The sequence below is a fragment of the Bubalus bubalis genome, chromosome 4 (genome assembly GCF_019923935.1).
Source record: "Bubalus bubalis isolate 160015118507 breed Murrah chromosome 4, NDDB_SH_1, whole genome shotgun sequence".
NCBI classification, from domain to species: domain Eukaryota; kingdom Metazoa; phylum Chordata; class Mammalia; order Artiodactyla; family Bovidae; genus Bubalus; species Bubalus bubalis.
This window is the reverse complement of record NC_059160.1, coordinates 36,736,228-36,754,908: the sequence shown is the minus strand read 5'-3', so window position 1 is coordinate 36,754,908 and position 18,681 is coordinate 36,736,228. Positions and strand designations below refer to the sequence as shown.

The following is an 18,681-nucleotide window of genomic DNA, read 5'->3' as shown; positions in this document are numbered from 1 at the left end:
CAGGAATTGAGAAAGAATATATTGGGTTGGTCAAAAAGTTCACTCAGGCTTTTCTGTAATGTCTTATGAAAACCTGAATAAACATTTTGGCCAACCCAGTAGTTGGGAGTAACATCCTGGTCTGTTTTGGAAAGCCTGGGTTTATCCTATTATTTATCAGGAGATGAAAATCACTCAGGGACATGTCCTTAGTTTTTTTCCCTTATGTGCTCACTTCATATGAAACAGCGCTGGGGGTGGAGGTGAGGAGGAACCCAGAGGAAGTCAACCTGGAAAGGTGGTGAGTCTGCAAGGAGCTGCTTGGTTTACTGCGTCCCCTGAGCCGTGTTATGCGGGCATGTGACATAAATATAAACACAGATGTGTAATGAACAGAGGAGGTCAAAGAATGAAGGCAGTAATCCCTAACTTTTTCCTACAGCTACTGCATATAAAAAGCAACAAGTATCTGACTGTCAACAAGAGATTACCTGCTTTACTGGAGAAGAATGCCATGCGTGTGTCCTTGGATGCTGCGGGAAATGAAGGGTCTTGGTTTTATATTCATCCCTTCTGGAAGCTGAGAAGCGAGGGCGACAATGTATGTAGCTCTAAGATGAAGAGAAAAACGTGCGTTCTTGAAGATGTTAGTTCTTAATAATGGAGAATCCAAAAAATGCAAAGAAAGGAAAGATAGTTTTCAAGCTTCAACATATTATTTTATGTTAATTTCTTTAATAGGTTGAAAGCATTTATTTATAGTACAGATTGTGCTCTGGAATCATAAAAAGACTAAGATCAGATTGATTTAAAATCATCTTCCAGCCAGAATTTTGTGAAAGAATTTAAGTAACATTAAAATATTGGCTGAGACTTTTAAGGGAGAGAAAAGCAGAGTTTGCTTCTCGGCCTTATTCAGGAGGGAGTGTGGCTGTATAGAAGAAGCTGTGTTTAGGAGATGGAGTTTATTCCTTTGAATTAATAGAGTAACACAGCAAATCATGACAATATGTCATTTATTGGCTCAGTGGCCGGTTGTTTACAATCTGTACAACTTAGTAGATGTGTAATGTATGAGGAGATGCGTAATGTAATGATTGGCAGTGGCTCATTGATGACAATACTTAAATATGTTGTATCATATGAATTTTAGTAGTTGCAAAATATTTTTCTGCTGCTTTATGGAGCAGAGAAAATAAAAATTACGTGTGATGATTCAATAGGATCAGTAGTTAGATATTTTTGTGTGTAATAGATGAAGTAGCAAGTGACAGTCCTGGCATGTGGGAGATGCTTAATAAATTCTGGTTGACACCAAGTACTCAATAAATTTTGTAAATAGAATACAAATATTGGGTCAAGTGATCAATAAAAATAGTTGAGATTTTAAAAAATTAACATTAAAAATTGAAAGCAATGTTAAAGTCTTATTATTCTGACAATTTTCTCAATCAATACTGTTATGATATTTTAAAATGTATTGGCTGTTTCTTGTCTTAGAAATGTCTTATATTGTAATAAATCTATTTTTCCAGTGAATTTTGAAGTCCAAATTCAACTCCACAGGTTACAAGCTTCATGGTTTAATTTGGTTAATAGATTAGCTGATGATATCCTCCTTCGGTAAGGTTTGGGAGAAGCATGGCATGCAGGAATGTAATGCACTTTAAACTTGTTTTGGATTCCTTGAAAATAAGTTATTTTCTTTTTCCTTTTGGCATCAAGTGATGTTTGCTGTGAGCATGACATATATTTTAATTTCAGTAGGTGGTTAATTACAGTCAACTCTCAATTATTCAGGGACTGGTCATGCAGCTTAAGAACAACCTGTGTCTTTGGATGCCCTGTTTTAAACTACTTCTCCAGCCCCCCTCACTGAGTAGGGTCCCTGTTTGCGGGTAGTCAATGAAAATTAAGCATGAAAACAAACAAAAGCTGAGCTCAAGCTCTGGAGGAATGGGATGAAATCATTGGATAAATTGGGGCCTTGAGATTAGCGTGGATTTTATTAATTCATGCCATCTAATTTTTCATCCTATCTATTCCTTTCCCTACTCCCAAATGCCTTTATGGACTTCCCTCATGGTTCAGATGGTAAAGAATCTACCTTCAATGTGGGAGACCCGGGTTTGATCCCTGTGTCAGGAAGATCCCCTGGAGAAGGGAGTGGCAACCCACTCCAGTATTCTTGCCTGGAGAATCCCCATAGACAGAGGAGCCTGGTGGGCTACAATTCATGGGGTCACAAAGAGTTGGGTATGACGGAATGACGAACAGTAAGCTCCAAATGGTCCTTGTCAATAAGCTATAATAAGGATGGTTTTATTAATTCATCCTATCTAATTTTTCATCTTATATTCCTTTCCCTACTCCCAAATGTCTTTACAGGATCAAAGAGAGTTGACTGTAATGAACTATTTCAAATAATTAGTTGAACTGGATTGCAGGATGGGGAACAACCTACCACCCAAGCACTCCATCTTGGTTAAAGTGGATAATATAATTGTTATGTGCAAAATAGAGATCCTCCATATATAGATGTGCTCCATAAAGCATGGCTAAAACAACCTTACACATTGCTTTTTGCTGAAATAGCTCACTGTTTTTGCTCACCACTCTAGCTTTTGTGTGTAATTAAGGTTGCTGTGAAAGCATAAGCATATCCATAGACCTTTATTTCCATGAAAATAATTGTATCATAATGTTCATTTTCCTCCTTAGGAATAGGTAGCATTTTTCTAAAATACAAGCATACTGTATTTTATTGAAGGCAGTTGGAAACCCTGTCATTTCATAACAAGTGGTTTAATTACTATTGATTTTTTGAAGCAGTTTTTAATAAAATTTTTTAAATTATGAAATTATGATAACATTTACTGGAGACTTGGAAAATACAGAACCAAACTACATTTATTTCCACTATATGTTACAATTATTTTTTAAGTAGATAAATTAAGATTTTTTGGTTGGAGTTTCAGTATCACACTCTCAGAAATTAGTATAATGAATAAACAGAAAAGTAGAAGGGATATAGTAGACCTGAAAAGCACTATGAACTGATTCAACGTAATTAAGATTTATAGGATTTTCACACAACAACAGGATAAAAATTATATTCGTTTCCATGACTGTATAAGACTGTAGATTTTTCAAAAAAAACATTAAACTAAAAGGAAGAAATTGCAAGATTTAAAAGACTTTTAAATTTCCATTTTATTATTTACTAATTAGTTAAGTTGCAATTTAGGTTATAACTACCCAGAAGATGTTCAGTGACTGAAAGCTAATGTAAGACAGGCTGATGATAGGCTGAAGAGAAAAGTGCTCATATCCTCAAAAAATCAGTAGTTTCTACTGTTTAAGTTCATCTCTGTCATATATCTTATAGAATTTCAGGGTAGATAATTTTTGGGGAAAAATAGTTTCACGTTTCCCTCAACTTTTAGCTGTGTAGATGTCCATGCTTGTTGCTGCTCAGAAAGTCACTGGGGACAGCTTTGAGCAGAGTACATAAATATTTTATTTTCGTTTATCTTCCCTTGATTGAGTAGTTAATTTTTCATCTTCAACTTTGATCTAAGAAGACATTGGTTCTTTTCCTTGAGAGTAGATTTTAAAAGGGAGAAAAGGTCAGATATTTCTTTCAATCAAGAAAAAGAAAAACAACCCTTAGGGAAAGAGCCTCTGTAAATAGCAATTAGATTTCACTCTTTTGAAAACCTAGGCTCCTTGGAATTTCAGAGAAGGTGGCACTCGATCCCTGGTGTTTTGATTTCTACTGTAGTGTTCTTTTCACACCAGGTGCCACTTCAAAAGAAGGGTGGCTGCTGGTGGTATTGTGTTCCTCTTTATTTTCAGTAAAATCCCAGCATGAATCTTCCATGGCTGTTACATAAAATCAGCAGAAATGCTTTTGGAATTGCAGTTTTTTAAAATGTGTGTGCACTAGGGTGAACGTGATATGGCAGAAAATGATGTCATCCTCAAGTTCTGTATTAAATATATGGCTTCTCAGAGGACATCTCTCCCTGTCAGTGGATCAGGCTCCATGCCTGCACTCTTCTGAAGATACTACCAAATTTACCAAGTTATCTAAACAGATAATTCCTCAAGAATAGAGACTACTTCTTACACACGTTTGTGTTATTCCTAGCACTTCTTACTGTTCTTTTTATATCTTATGATTAGCATCTTGTCCGTTTCATGTGTCAGTTTTATTCATCCTGTGTGATCAAAGTAACCATTGTCAACAACAAGACCTAGGACCTGGAAATTAGGGAGATAATGTTAGATTCTCCTTATGAATACCACACATGAATCCTTGAAGTTGGTGACATTTGGCTATATGACTAGTCTCTTAAAGTTATAGAAGACTTTACAGCTGTTGTTTTGAAGTAAAACTAATATAGGGATAGAGCCAAAGCTTACAGAAAGCTATGGTAAAATAGTGAGACCTAGAGCACTGACTATAGGTACAACCAAAAGTATTCTTTTAATTAGAAAGATATAGCTAAAATATATCATTATATTTAGCAACTTATTGGCTAATATTTATATAGTACAGACAGGAATGATAGTGAACCAAATCTAACTGTTCTTTAGGAAATCGAAAGACCAGATGTAGTATTGGCAGTGTGTAGTGTCAAGTCCCAGTGTCTGTAGAATGGAAGACCACTCAAGCTTCTACATGCTTTTGAGACTTGGACTTGGCTTGGTGTCATGTGCAATAGCCTATGTTTTTGTTTTTTGAGGGAGGTATTGAAAATATGTCTGTCATGTTCATTTTTGTTTATTTTGTTTATAATTTAATTGCTTAAAATAGATACCAATTCGTGATTCAAAGGTAGAAAACAATATAAAGATATATGGGGAAAAGTCTCTTTTTAATCCTTTTTTCCATGTTACCAGTTCCCACTTCTCTTTTCACAGTTAACCACTGGGATGATTTCTTACGCATATACTCCTACTCTCCCTTTTTTACACAAACATAGCCCAGTTCTGCCCTCTCATCCTCTCACTTAGCACAGTTTCTAAATGATTTTTTCCTTATCTGGACATAATAAGGCACCCCACTCCAGTACTCTTGCCTGGAAAATCCCATGGACGGAGAAGCCTGGAGGGCTGCAGTCCATGGGGTTGCTGAAGGTCAGACATGACTGAGCGACTTCACTTTCACTTTTCACTTTCATGCGCTGGAGAAGGAATTGGCAACCCACTCCAGTGTTCTTGCCTGGAGAATCCCAGGGATGGGGGAGCCTGGTGGGCTGCCGCCTATGGGGTTGCACAGAGTCGGACACGACTGAAGTGACTTAGCAGGACATAATAAAGAGCGTCTGTAATGGTCCTTTCTGAATCACAGCCTCCACCTGATTATGGACTTGAAAGGCAGGATGGTGAATAGAGACCAGTCCCGTAAATAACAGAAGCAATTCCTGCAAACCAAAGAATAATCTTCTTTTGCTCGATTAATGAGCTTAGGGCTTCTCTATCATATTTGAATCTCCAGGTATAGTTTGTGACAGCAGTACTGTAGGTGAATGTAGACTCTTGTATGTAATTTATTGACATTGAAAATGTGAAATTATGTTCCTTCAAGTCTTAGTCTAGGTTCAGATCCAGGGAGGAGACGTTTTATCTGTTTTTATTGTCTCAGTCCTAATTTGTTTTTCAGTTATCTACTAATCTATTCTAATATTTAGTTGATATGAAATATGCAAGGGGAAGGTATTGGTTTTCATTTCTGAAGTGGTGAGCAATTCTGTGAAGAAGAGTGAAGGTACTACAGTAGTAAATCTTCTAGTGGAACTTGACAAAAGTAACTTTAATAACTGTAAGATAACTGTTCACTATTATCCTTAAGAAAAGCACAACTTCTTTCCCCCACAATTTGAGTGATGAATAAAAAGACTTAAAGATCAAACAGACATTGTTAATAAAAAGATCAACTTTGACTTATTTCTTTAGAGCACTTTTCCCATAATTAATTTTAATTTTTTTTACAAATGAGCACCAGGTTTAAGGAACACCATTAGTATTAGATATTTAAGATAACAGTGAACTGTTGCCCAAGACCCAAACTATAAACGTGTTCCTACAGGGTCATACCAGATTCTTCATTTTCTGAATCCAGATGATATTAGAACGTTTATTAAATTTCTGAGACTATGGGGGAAGATCAAATATAGTAGATTTGTTTTTAATTTAAAGCAAATACAAATATATGAGATTTCCTGCTTGTACTTGAAGTGGTTTTAATGTTTAGGCAGATTCTTGTTTTGTGGCAGATGCATTTATTCTTGATAGCTCCTGTGTATGTGGTGTCAGACCTCTGTGGAGGGATGCTGACCTAATTACTGACAATATTGTAAAGTAATTAGCCTCTAATTAAAATAAATAAATTTAATTAAAAAATAAAGGAATAGATCTTAAATTCTAAAAAAAAAAAAAAGAAAAAAGAAAGAAAGAAAGCTCTAACTGAAATGGCAGACCAATAAGAAAAGAATCTAAGAACTTCCTTGGCAGTCCAGTGGTTAAGATTCCACTCTTCTACCACAAGGGGCATGGATCTGATCCCTGGTTGGGGAGCTAAGATCCCACATACCAAGCAAAAGGAAAAAAACCTACAAAACCAGCTTTATGAATCCACACTTATAGGCCCTGTGGGACATGATTATATAGTCGTTTATCAGAAGATATTTTACCTTAAAGAGAAAAGAATTGATCTAAAATTTGATAAACAGGTCAAATATTAGATCAATAATGAAGACTTTTTACAGTTATTTTTAGCATCAAATATATCAGCACAGATCCATGCAGTGTCTCAGTTGCAACTTAATTCTGATTTCCAGATTGTTGTTGGAGATAAAGTTGTTTTGATGCCCGTGAATGCAGGACAGCCACTACATGCCAGCAACATCGAACTACTTGATAATCCAGGGTGTAAAGAGGTAAGTTTGGGAGGAAAGTGAATTTGTTGATTTTTATCACGAGAAGAAAAAGAAATCTTATAGGTTCTCTCATTGTTTTCATAAGCATAAGCCCAGTTTATGCTAGTTATTATTACTAAGATACCTATAGATTTTGAATGGTCCTTTGAAGATATTTTTTGACATACATACCCCATTGTCCAAAGTTGTTCTTTTTTCTCCTTCCTCTAGTTGAAGTAATAATTCATGGAACCTGCAGTCTTATAACTTAACATCTCTTCGTTAATAGGTGAATGCTGTTAATTGCAACACTAGCTGGAAAATCACTTTATTCATGAAATACAGTTCCTATCGAGAAGATGTACTAAAAGGAGTAAGTATGTTACATAGAACATTTGCTGGAAGAATTGAAGGTTGTCTTACTGAGCTTCTAGATGCAAAACCTATGTATTCACTGTGTTTGAAGTTTAGAATGTGACTGTAAACCTTAAAACTCATGTTGAGTTTTCCCTCCTATATTTGGAAATGTATACATAATCTTTAAAAGCCAAGTGTTAGCAGAAGGGCCCAGAGTATCAAAAACCTGCAGAGTCACCTACTTCTTAAATCTCTTTGTTCAAACTTTTGTTGAAAATAGTTTTTAATTTATTTATTTTTAATTGAAGGATAATTGCTTTACAATAATGGTTTCATTTCTGCCATGCATTAGCATGAATTAGCCATAGGGATACATAGGTCCTCATACATACCTCCCTCCCATCTCCTACCCTTTCCCACTCCTCTAGGTGGTCACAGAGCCCTGGTTTGAGTTCCCTGAGACATACAGCAAAGGAGATAACAGTTTTTTTTTGGCCTCTTTTTCTAGGGTGATGTTGTTCGCTTGTTCCATGCGGAACAAGAGAAGTTTCTCACTTGTGATGAATATGAGAAAAAACAGCACATTTTCCTTCGTACAACCTTGCGTCAATCAGCCACTTCTGCAACCAGCTCTAAAGCACTCTGGGAAATAGAGGTGCGTAAATAATTTTTGGCTTTTAATAAATGCTTATATCTAAAAGACAAGGTCACTTGTATGGTTTATCGTTACAAGCATCACTTGTGCGTGTGTTCGTGCTCGGTTGCTTCAGTTGTGTCTGACTCTTTTCGACCTCATCACTCTAGCCCACCAGGCTCCTCTGTCCATGGGATTCTCCAGACAGGAATACTGAGGTGGGTTGCCATGCCCTCCTCCAGGGCATCTTCCCGACCCAGGGGCTGAACCTGCTTCTCTTATGTCTCCTACATTGGTAGGCAGATTCTTTACCACTAGCGCTACCTGGAAAGCCCAAACATCACTTGTGATAGATCAGTAAAACAATAATTTTTGTGAAGCCTCTTGTACCTCTTGACTGCTGTGACCACCCTGAAATGTTGCTATTTCCTTTATTTATCTTCTTAGAGGCGTCTTTCTCTTTCTCGTGAATTTAATAAGGGCATATATATAATTTTGCTTTTAAAAATTCCATTGTAAAGTGTTGACTTCAGGCCAGTGTCAGGCCTTGTGCCTTGAATGGCACTGGTGTTGAGATGGAGCAGGAGGACTCACCGTAAGTGAGCATCAGAAATACAGTCACTGAAAAGAGCATTTGTGTCTTCTGGGGATGCTCTTCCTATTGGAGTCAGGAGAACCATAGTTAAGAATCCATTCACCTTTAAGACATATTTTCTTAAATGTGCCAATATGATAGAGTAATTAAGAAAATGTAAGGTATGGGTTTTTCTTTAAAGGAACTTTCTATATACTGGAAGAGATAAGATATACCTGTGCCGTGCTTAGTCACTCGGTTGTGTCTGACTCTGCAACCCCATGGACTGTAGCCCGCCAGGCTCCTCTGTCCGTGGAGATTCTCCAGGCAAGAAAGATATACTTGAGTGACTACAAACAACCCGATAAGTTCCATCTGGATTTAATGTATCATCTCCAGCCGCTATAGCAGTGATTCTCAATCATTTCAAACCCATCACCCCCCCTTTTACAGCAGTATATTTTGTTATACTTCCTTTATGTACGAAAATGAAATTCATGGTTAATATTATTATTATATATTCTCATGATGAAAATATCAATAAAATGCCCAAATTCTAATATAAAGAAGATATAAAAGGAAAATAATTTATAATAAAATAATATTCATTTCAACATATGAATACATACTCTAGAAACTATAACATTTATACCCATCTTGGGGCTTCCCTAATACCTCAGTTGATAAAGAATCCACCTGCAATGCAGGAGACCCCAGTTCGATCCCTGGGTTGGGAAGATCCCTGGAGACGGGAAAGGCTACCCACTTCAGTATTCTGGCCTGGAGAATTCCATGGACTGTAAAGTCCTTGGGGTCACAAAGAGTTGGACATGATTGAGCGACTTTCACTTTCATTTCACTTTCACTCTGATGGATTCATTTAAATTTGGGAGAAGTGATGATAGAAGAGGGTAAGAATACATTCTATACAAGTACAGGAAAATGAAATAGCAGAGCTAAATGTGGGCCCTTGGGTAATATCTAGTATTAGGAGAGGTAATAACAGAACAGACTTATTTGTACATGATTTAAAAAAGAAATCACCATAATTGAAATAAGGATAATGAGGCAAATTATAAGCTATTGAAACAGAGAAAATGAGGAAGTATAATATTTATGTAAATGAGCCGAGCCTTAATTATAAATGTTACATAAAGACAATTCTCTAAGTTATGACATGGTTTAGAATAGAGATGAAATAGCACAAAAGCATGTTGAGGCATATTTTCAGTCTCATGCATTCCGAAGGGACCATATCCTTCAATGTATTTGGATACACTGGTCTTTAGTAGGTGACATGGAATTAAGTTGGAGGAAAACAACTACCGCCAAAACTACATAATCCTCTTCCCAGTAGCCAATCTCACAAATTCTCTTATTAGAATAAGAGAAAGATAACAGGCAACAGGGAAATAAATACATAGTTAAAATAAACATTTTTTCATACCATAGATTTCTTATCATTGTGCTCCAAAAATTTTCAAAATATAGGGGATAGGGCTTCCCTGATGGCTCAGTTGGTAACGGATCTTGCCTGCAATGCAGGAGACCCAGGTTTGATCCCTGGATTGGGAAGATCCCCTGGAGAAGGGAATGGCTACGCACTCTAGTATTCTTGCCTGGAGAATTCCATGGAGAGGGTAGCCTAGTGGGCTACAGTCCATGGAATCGCATAGAGTCAGACACGACTGAGCGACTAACAAACACTTTCACCTTTCACTTTCTTTCAGCAGTACTGTTAAATGCTATTTTAAAATTTTATTAGCAAAATACAGTGATGGAAAAGTTATATAGCAAATTCCTTACACAGTGAGTTTGGTTCCAACTCTGTTAAAAGAAGTTTTGTATCTTCCCTCTTATATATTTGCTGTTAGTTTTATAGCTCTTGATGTAATTTTGCCACTGCACCAAAATCCTTCCCAACAAAATGCGTGGTTGGAAATGTTATGATCCACTGAGCAGTCAGAATGGAGAGAGTGAATACATTATTCAGAAATTTTGACATAATGTCTTGGATTCACGTAAGCTTCCTTATCCACAGTGAATTTCTCTAAAGTGATTGGCCTTTTCATGTACCTTGATGTAAAAGCTTTTCCATATGATTGCATGTTACAGCACTAGCAGTTTATATCTGTGGTAGGTTTTATTTCTGTTGGAGATTTGAAAGTGATGCCAGGGGACATTCTGTATGGTGTACTACATCACCAGGCTTCAGTTCAGGAAGCCTGAGCATCAGGTGTTTCAAGCAGACAGATATTTAAAATTGGAAATTGGTTTCAACGTCGTTGGAAGGACTAGATGGGAAAAAGTGTGAAGAATGTGGTTTTATGTACAGATCTGGTAGGGCTGGAAGCCAGGGCTGCCTCTTCCTGTGCTCCAGTAGTGCTCCCCCATGCCTCCCTGTGGGAGGCCCTGCAAGGCAGCTGCTGCCACCTTTATTGGAGCCGTTGGAGGATTCTCTCTTTCACTCTCCTTGGCTTCCTGTCCTGGTGATACAGCAGGGCGCTTAGAAGGACGGGGATGGTCCTGAGTGTCACACACAGTATCTAGCCTATGCTTGAACTCTTCTGTGAATTGCAGGATATTTAATATCTTGGCCGCTGTTCATTCATTCCAGTAGCATCCCTCAAAAATCACTGTGATAAATGAAAATGTCCTCCCTTCCCTGACTCCAAATTGTCCTTTAGGGAGCTGTATGTACTACTATTGCTAGATCCACTAATGTATAGGGCAGGAGTTCTTAGTCTGTGATCCCTGATGAGTGTCAAGTTATTTATTAACCTGCAGCAGCTGTATACAAAAGTTGTGTGAGAGTATGTATGTATGTGAGACAACTCATGGATTTTATCAGATTCTCAGAGATATCTGTGTCTCTCCAAAAGGAGTAAGAGTTCAGATATTGACAAGATCATGGTAGGGGGTGGGATTAGCAAAGGATCGGTGGAAGGAGGTTGATTTGAGAACTGAACTTTGAAGGATAAGCAGGTGTTTGGCCATAGGGGGAGTATTTTTGTAAGACTTTATCCACTTTGAAGTATTTTCATAGTTATCTCATTTGAGCTTTTGGAGTATGGGAAGAAATGGGGGCTGGAGTCTAGCAAAAGGCATTGGGAAGTTCTATACATTTGTTTGCCTGGTGACTCAGATGGTAAAGAATCTGCCTGCAGTGCAGGAGGTCCAGGTTTGATCCCTCATCGGCAAGATTCCCTGGAGAAGGGAATGGCAACCCACTCCAGTATTCTTTCCTGGAGAATTCCATGGACAGAGGAACCTGGAGGGCAATAATCCATGAGATCACAAAGAGTCCGACAGCACTAAATGACCAACACTTTCACTTTCACTTCATACATTAGCACGCAGAATTGAGGCTGGGGCAGGAGGCAGAGGATATCAAAAAGAAGAAGGCGATCTGCTGAAGAACAGTGGAAAGTTATCTGAACACTCTAATATGTCTTGTGATATTTACTCTTCACAACAATCCTATGAATTAAACCTACTTAGTATATGAAGAAACAGGCTTCTGAGATGTTACATTCCTTGCTGTGATCAGACCATAGTCATTAACATCAAGAACGTGTATGCTCAGTTGTAGCTGACTCACTGTGACCCCGTGGACTGTAGCCCATCGGGCTTCTCTGTCCATGGGATTATCCAGGCAAGAATACTGGAGTGGGTCATTGGTGGGACCCAAAACCAGTTGTCTCTGAACTGGAGAACTTGAACTTTGCTTCAGCACCGAGCCACTTGTCATAAGCGACAGTTTCAGACCTTCTACCATTTTCATTTTCAGGGCACCTAATGGCTCAGCATCTAGGGCAGGTATCAAGGGACATGGTGTTAGTAAACAAGCAACACATGGAAAGAGCCAGGAATTAAATTAGTCCAGACTTCCAGGCCTTGGCTTTGTGGTCTCTCTCCCTGGAATGATCTCTTCCAGTCTCTCTGCATCACCATCTCATTCTTATCCATCAGAGTGCCCATGCTGAGTGCTGTATTGATCCAAAGTAGTCTTCTGTAGGGAGCGCCCCTGATGACTCAGTGGTAAAGAATCCACCTGCCAATGCAGGAGTCGTGGGTCTGACCCCTGGGTAGGGAAGATAACCCTGGAGAAGGCAGTGGCTACCCACTCCAGTATACTTGTCTAGAGAATTCCAAGGACAGGGAAGCCTGGCAGGCTACAGTCCATGTGGTCGCAGAGTAGGACACGAATGAGCGACTGAGCACAAGCACAAGCCTTCTCTAGGTGTTCAATCATGCACTCTATTTATTTCCTCCTGGTGTTGCCAAATCTTATTCACTGAAAGCTTAGTCTTATTCATTGCTCTGGCCCCTATTGCCTAGAAGAGTACCAGGCAGCTGGTAGACTCTTAACATAATCTGTTGAATGAATGAATAACAAATGTGGGGAAGCCCCACAGTATTTCCAGTTTGGGCCTGGAAACATGTCTTTTGGAGTAAGGGTGTATTTGCAGATATGAGACATGAGAATCATGCAAGCCCAGTGAGGTAACTGTTCTCTTACTTATTTATGGGGAATCTTGTTTTTTGCTACATTGGACTCCTAAAAAGGTATATTAGGTTTGACAAGTTTAACGTGAACATGCGGGTACCCCATGTAACCTGTTGAGATTTGCTTGCCAGGAACATGCATGTCTTTTAGCCATTATTTTTGTTTCTCTTTTTGTCTTTTTGTAGGTAGTTCATCATGATCCATGCCGTGGGGGTGCAGGACAGTGGAACAGCTTGTTCAGATTTAAACATCTTGCAACCGGGAACTATTTAGCTGCGGAGGTAAGATTAATGGATATAGTGTTGTAAAATCTCTGATTCGGAAATACTGAAACAGGCAATAGAGAAGATGTATTTGTAGGAACAGTTATTGTGCACATTCGATTATTGCTAATCAAGTACTGGATTGGCATGTTCGCTATTCTAAAAATGTAAATATTAATTGAAATCTTAAAATAATCTTTGTTTTGAAAATACAAACAGCAGCAACCACCACAACAGAACCTTGTGGTTGGTTTGCTGGAAGGGTATTTGGAAGAGGGTATCTGATTTGCATCTGTGTGGGATTCATCCTGAGACTTCCTGTTTGAGTTCACTCTTTCAGAATGTCTGATTTGGAACCCTGATCAGCTCATAGTTGGTGTGGTGTAGTCTAGATAGTTTCAGATTGATCTTCTGTGGCTATTCTTTCACTGGTGGGTGGCTTTCATTGTTCAAACCATTGGAAAGGAAAGGGTTTTTTTCCCCCCTCTGAGATATTGCACTGTCCTAAAACTGTCAATAAAAATTGACAGGTAAAAACGTAGAAAGGTCTTTTCTTTCTCCACTAAATGCATGTTGACAGTCAGAGTGAAAAGTGGTAGAAATAACAGCACTGAAGTTGTAGGAATGATTTAATTAAAGTTTAGTTATCTGGTTATATCGAAAATATTTGAAAATATTTGTTTTAATTTTTAATTTATTTTTTCTTAAATCTTTTTAACATTGAAGCATGGTTGATTTACAATATTGTGTAAGTTTCACATTTACAGCAAAGTGATTCAGTTATACATACATAATATACATGTTGTGTATCTATATATATGTATTTATATTCTTTTTAAAATTGTTTTCCATTATAGGTTATTATAAGGTATTATAAGGTATTATAAGGTAGTTCCCTGTGAAAGTGAAAGTCACTTAGTTGTGTCCTACTCTTTGTGACCCCATGGACTGTACTAGTCTATGGAATTCTCTAGGCCAGAATACAGGAGTGGGTAACCTTTTCCTTCTCCAGGCCCCAGGTCTCCCTCATTGCAGGCGGATTCTTTACCAGCTGAGCCACAAGGGAAACCCATAGTTCCCTGTACTATACAGTAAATCTTTGTTGTATATTTTACATTCGGTATTATGTAGAAAATCTTTGTTTTCAGATATATGAAATATCCATTCATTTTACTCTTAACTCTGTTTTTCAACTTAGAGTTTCTTCTGGAATTCTAAATCAGAATTTTGTCTTGGAATGTCTAGTATTAATTATCTAACTTTTGCTTTTGGATGTTTCAGAGGGTAAGTAGGTGGGGCTGGAAAGCTGATGAGGAAAAGGTGGTGCAAACAGGAAGTTTCTATAAATATGCTGACCCCAGTCTAAAGTAGAACTCAAACCCATTACCCTCTCCATCATGTTAATCTGTGATGGTTTTCCTTATAGTATTTCCCACGTTCTCACTTTTTATATGTCTTTTGACTTTCTCTGTCAAAATCAATACTCTCTGAAGGCAGGATTTTTTTTTTTTTTTTTTTTTTTGCTAACATCACCACTGCATGCCCAGTACCTGGGAAAGTGCCTGGTACTTTGAAAGCATTTGGTGAATACATTTTGAATGAATGAATGAATATGAAGAAGCTATTCAGGCTTCCCTAAGCTTAGAGAATGGAAAAAAAGAAAATTATAGAATTTGTATCTGAGACACATTTGAGACCATATTTGGGCAAATTAATCTCTCTAAACTTCCGTTTCCTCTGCTAGAAAATGGGAATAATCACAATATTTATATAAGTTTATCAAGAGAATGAAATGATATAAAGTGCTTGGTGTAATGTGTAACCATGGTAAGCTTCCAGGAAGGAGTGCTGGCATGATTATTATATGGTGAGTAGAAAGCATTCTTACTTCTATAAATATCTGATTCAATTTTAATGAATCGGCTCACTTAAATGAAATAGAGCTTCACAATTTATGGGCTGCTTATACCATAAATGTTTTGAAGTAACTTTTTTTGGGAAAGTAAAGCTTTGGAAAAGTTAAGCAGTAAGGTAAAAGAATCTTGTCTAAAATAAGAATTAGAAAAGTCTACTGGGTGTCCTATTGAAGATTAGAAATTAGGATTAAAGTTCTCTTAGAAATGGGGAAACACTCAAGTACAACACACCTTGGTAGAGGATGGTGGGGGACACAAGGAAGGGCAGCTGCCTGGTGAATGAGTAAGGCAGATGGGGAAGAGAGAGAAGCGTGTTCAGGCAGTGAGGCAGAGGAGATGTGTTTATTTTACAAACTAGTTTCATATGGGTAATTCATGTGTGTATCACACATAAGATATATGTGAGTTAAGAAGTGATGCTAGAAGGTGGGAGGGGAGTGATGGGGCCAGAAATGTAGGGTAGCTGCTATTTTCAGGCCATATATATTAAGCCATGCAGAATGTGTTTAATCTTCTGCTTAAAGAGCAGTGTTCTAAATAATCTGTGTTCAAAACAGACCACTCCAGAGTGGCACTGTCGAATATGGTAGTCACCAGCCGCATGTCGGCTATTTAAACTATATTTTTAAAATTAAGTAAAATTAGAAAGACTGGCAGCCTGGGAAGTCACACAAGCAACAGGAAAATCAAATGGGCTGAGTCACAGATGCCAAGCAAGAGAAGATAGGGTTTCAAGAAGTAGGGAGTGCTACAGAAAAGGTCAGGAACAAAATGTCTTCATAGCATTTGGCAAGAATATGGTCATCTGTGACTTCGCTGAGAGCATTTTTAGTAAGACCAGAATGCAGGGGGCAGAGGAAGAGACGAGGAAGCCAGCAATCAGAAGGAGGCGTAGACTGAGATTTGTATAATGGTTGTGAAGGGGGAGAAACAGAATCATAAAAGGGAGGGAAGAGTTCTATTAGACTTTTATAATGTGTTTTTAAACAGTAAGATGGATGAGCTGTTCTAGGGAACGATCCATCAGAGGGCAGGATTTGGAGGCATGTTACTCTTTTCCGCAAACTTTTCCACTTTCAACACACCTATTTATAGTTTGAAATATTAATTTAGTATGCTTAGGCACCCCTGATCAATTGGATGATATAATTCTTAAAATTGCCTTTGAGTTCATGGTATTTATATTGGCCAGTGCAGCAAAGAGAGCCTGGAGTAGTGAGGAGAAAAGTCCCAGGTAGACTGCTCACAATCTCTCTGCCTTTAAGCAAATATTTGACCTCTCTGAACCTCAGTTCCCTTGTGTGTGAAAAAGGTGATAATATATATTATATGGGATTTTTTGGAATTAAAGAATATCTTGTGAATTTTCAACACCTTGTACATAAAGGGTATTTAGTAAGTATTAAGTCCCTTTGCTTCCATTGGGAGAAAGGGGAAAGGAAATGTGTAGTTGTGTTTATTATTATTTTAAAATTTATCTTTATTACTTTTGTTATTCATAACTGACATTTCCTTGTCAGTCAGATAACTTAAGGGGGAAAATGTTTCAGGAATCACCACTGGCTACCTTGTATCTAGAACAGTCTCTGATAATTTATATTCAGTAAGTATTGAATAGTCTAATGAATAAATCATAGAGAGAATGAAGTTTTAAATCCAGTCATTTCGCTTGGCAAAACAGGAAACCCAGAGTCAGAGAAGTGATTTATTTTGTCCCAAGTTAAGAAACAAGGTTAATGACAGTATTCAGGCTGAATGCTGCACTTGTATTGCTTCATCCCTGTCAGCGAGTCTCAATGGAGGATGGCCTTCTTCCCAGGGGGCGTTTGACAAAGTCTGGAGACATTTTTATTGTCACAGCTGGGGAGAGGGAGCTACTCGCATCTAGTGGGTAGAGGCTAGGGATGCAGCTAAACATCCTCTAAAGTGCAGGACAGATCCCACAGCAAAGAATGATCTGGGCCCAATGCCGGCAGTGCCAGTGTTGAGAAGCTGATGTATGTTATACCGAAATCACATAATCATTTTAATGACTGCCTCCTAGGTGAAAGCACTGTTCTGTTATTGCAAAGAAAATGAAGATGACTAACATTTTGTCCTTGTCCTTCGAGAGTGTGCGATCTGGAGGGGAATTATATTAACTCATCACTGGGACGTCTATTTGTCAGTTGTTTCCAGCATACATAAATATCTGAGATAACAGGTTATGTGTAAGATTTAAATTGTTAACATTTAAAGACGACCATGATAAATCTCTCAGTAAGTTTAAAGGGCTGCCACCTTAAATCTAAGCACATATGAGAAAAAACACCTAAAATTTTTACTTATACTTTTGTAATCTGATATTCTATTTAACCAGTGCTTTCTGGGTGGCTAAGTTATTCAGACAAATGTAATAAGCTTATTTGTTTAGAAATGAAGGGGAAACTAAAGAAAATTAGACTATTTCATGTGCTGAATATTCTGTAGTCTTAACTGTGGAGACAAAACAGGTAAATTACAAGCTATTCAAGAATAGCACCATGGTGTGTGTGTGTGTGTGTGTGTGTGTGTGTGTGTGAATTGTAGAAAACATCTAGGAATTAGGATGGTGATATGATATAACACTGTTTAGACTTTATTCTGTAAATTACTAAAGTGAACTAAGGTTTAGAAATGAACCCTTACTCAGTTTGAATATCTCCAACAGTGTTGTCTTAGCGAATTAAGGGTTTATTTTTGAATAATATACAGTGCTACTAACTCATGACAAAATGTGGAACAAAATATTTAATTGTGAATTAGGTAACAGGGCATTTGTGACTGTATTATTAGGCTTTCTTCTATAATGTCAGTTTCTGTGGGCCAGGCAAGAAATAAGGTGACATGAACGGAAGTAAACGCTCATATAGTTTTGCTTTTTTTTTATTTTTAAAAATTTATTTTTTAATTGAAGGATAATTTTTACAGAATTTTGTTGTTTTCTGTCAAACCTCAACATGAATCAGCCATTGGTACACATGTATCCCTTCCCTTTTGAACCTTGCTTTTAACATACAGCACGCTTGTCAGCACACTCCTTGCCATTTTGCCATAGATCTTTTTCTTATATCACCTTATTGGTGCAGGAGTGTTCACAATGCTGTCTGTGGTTCAGAAAGTAATTTTATCATAATTTGAATAGGGACAATATGAAAGCCTTAGTAAATAGTTCTTCCACAGCTGTGAAAAGAATTATAACTCAAATATCTCAGTTTCTAATCTGCTGCATTTTATTTCTTTGGATGTTATTAAAGGACTCACTTTTGATGATCATTTCCCAAGAGCGACAGTGAAAAATAATTTTGTTAAAGATTTTGTAATTACCTGTTTTAAGACAACTAGCTTATTTATCTGTAGATAGGCCAGACTTCCACCAGATGGCAGTAAACACTTATTTCCTAACTCGAGCGTAGTCTGGATTTTAGTTAATTAAAAACTTAGTACTCAAGAACTTGTACATTAGCATAGAATCTTATGTATATTAGGGCTGTAGTTTTAAAC

The 18,681-nt window shown here is 37.6% G+C and overlaps 1 protein-coding gene across 2 annotated transcripts in view; it reads left to right on the top strand.

Moving 5' to 3' along the window:
• Positions 1–18,681, top strand: part of ITPR2 (inositol 1,4,5-trisphosphate receptor type 2) — a 589,849-nt gene that overhangs the window by 126,675 nt on the left and 444,493 nt on the right. For both annotated transcript variants that reach the window (XM_025285009.3, XM_025285008.3), the window contains exons 5-9: positions 422–580; positions 6,828–6,926; positions 7,195–7,278; positions 7,771–7,917; positions 13,166–13,261. In XM_025285009.3, the coding sequence (XP_025140794.1) occupies positions 422–580; positions 6,828–6,926; positions 7,195–7,278; positions 7,771–7,917; positions 13,166–13,261 (585 nt within the window). The remainder of the gene's footprint in view (positions 1–421; positions 581–6,827; positions 6,927–7,194; positions 7,279–7,770; positions 7,918–13,165; positions 13,262–18,681) is intronic.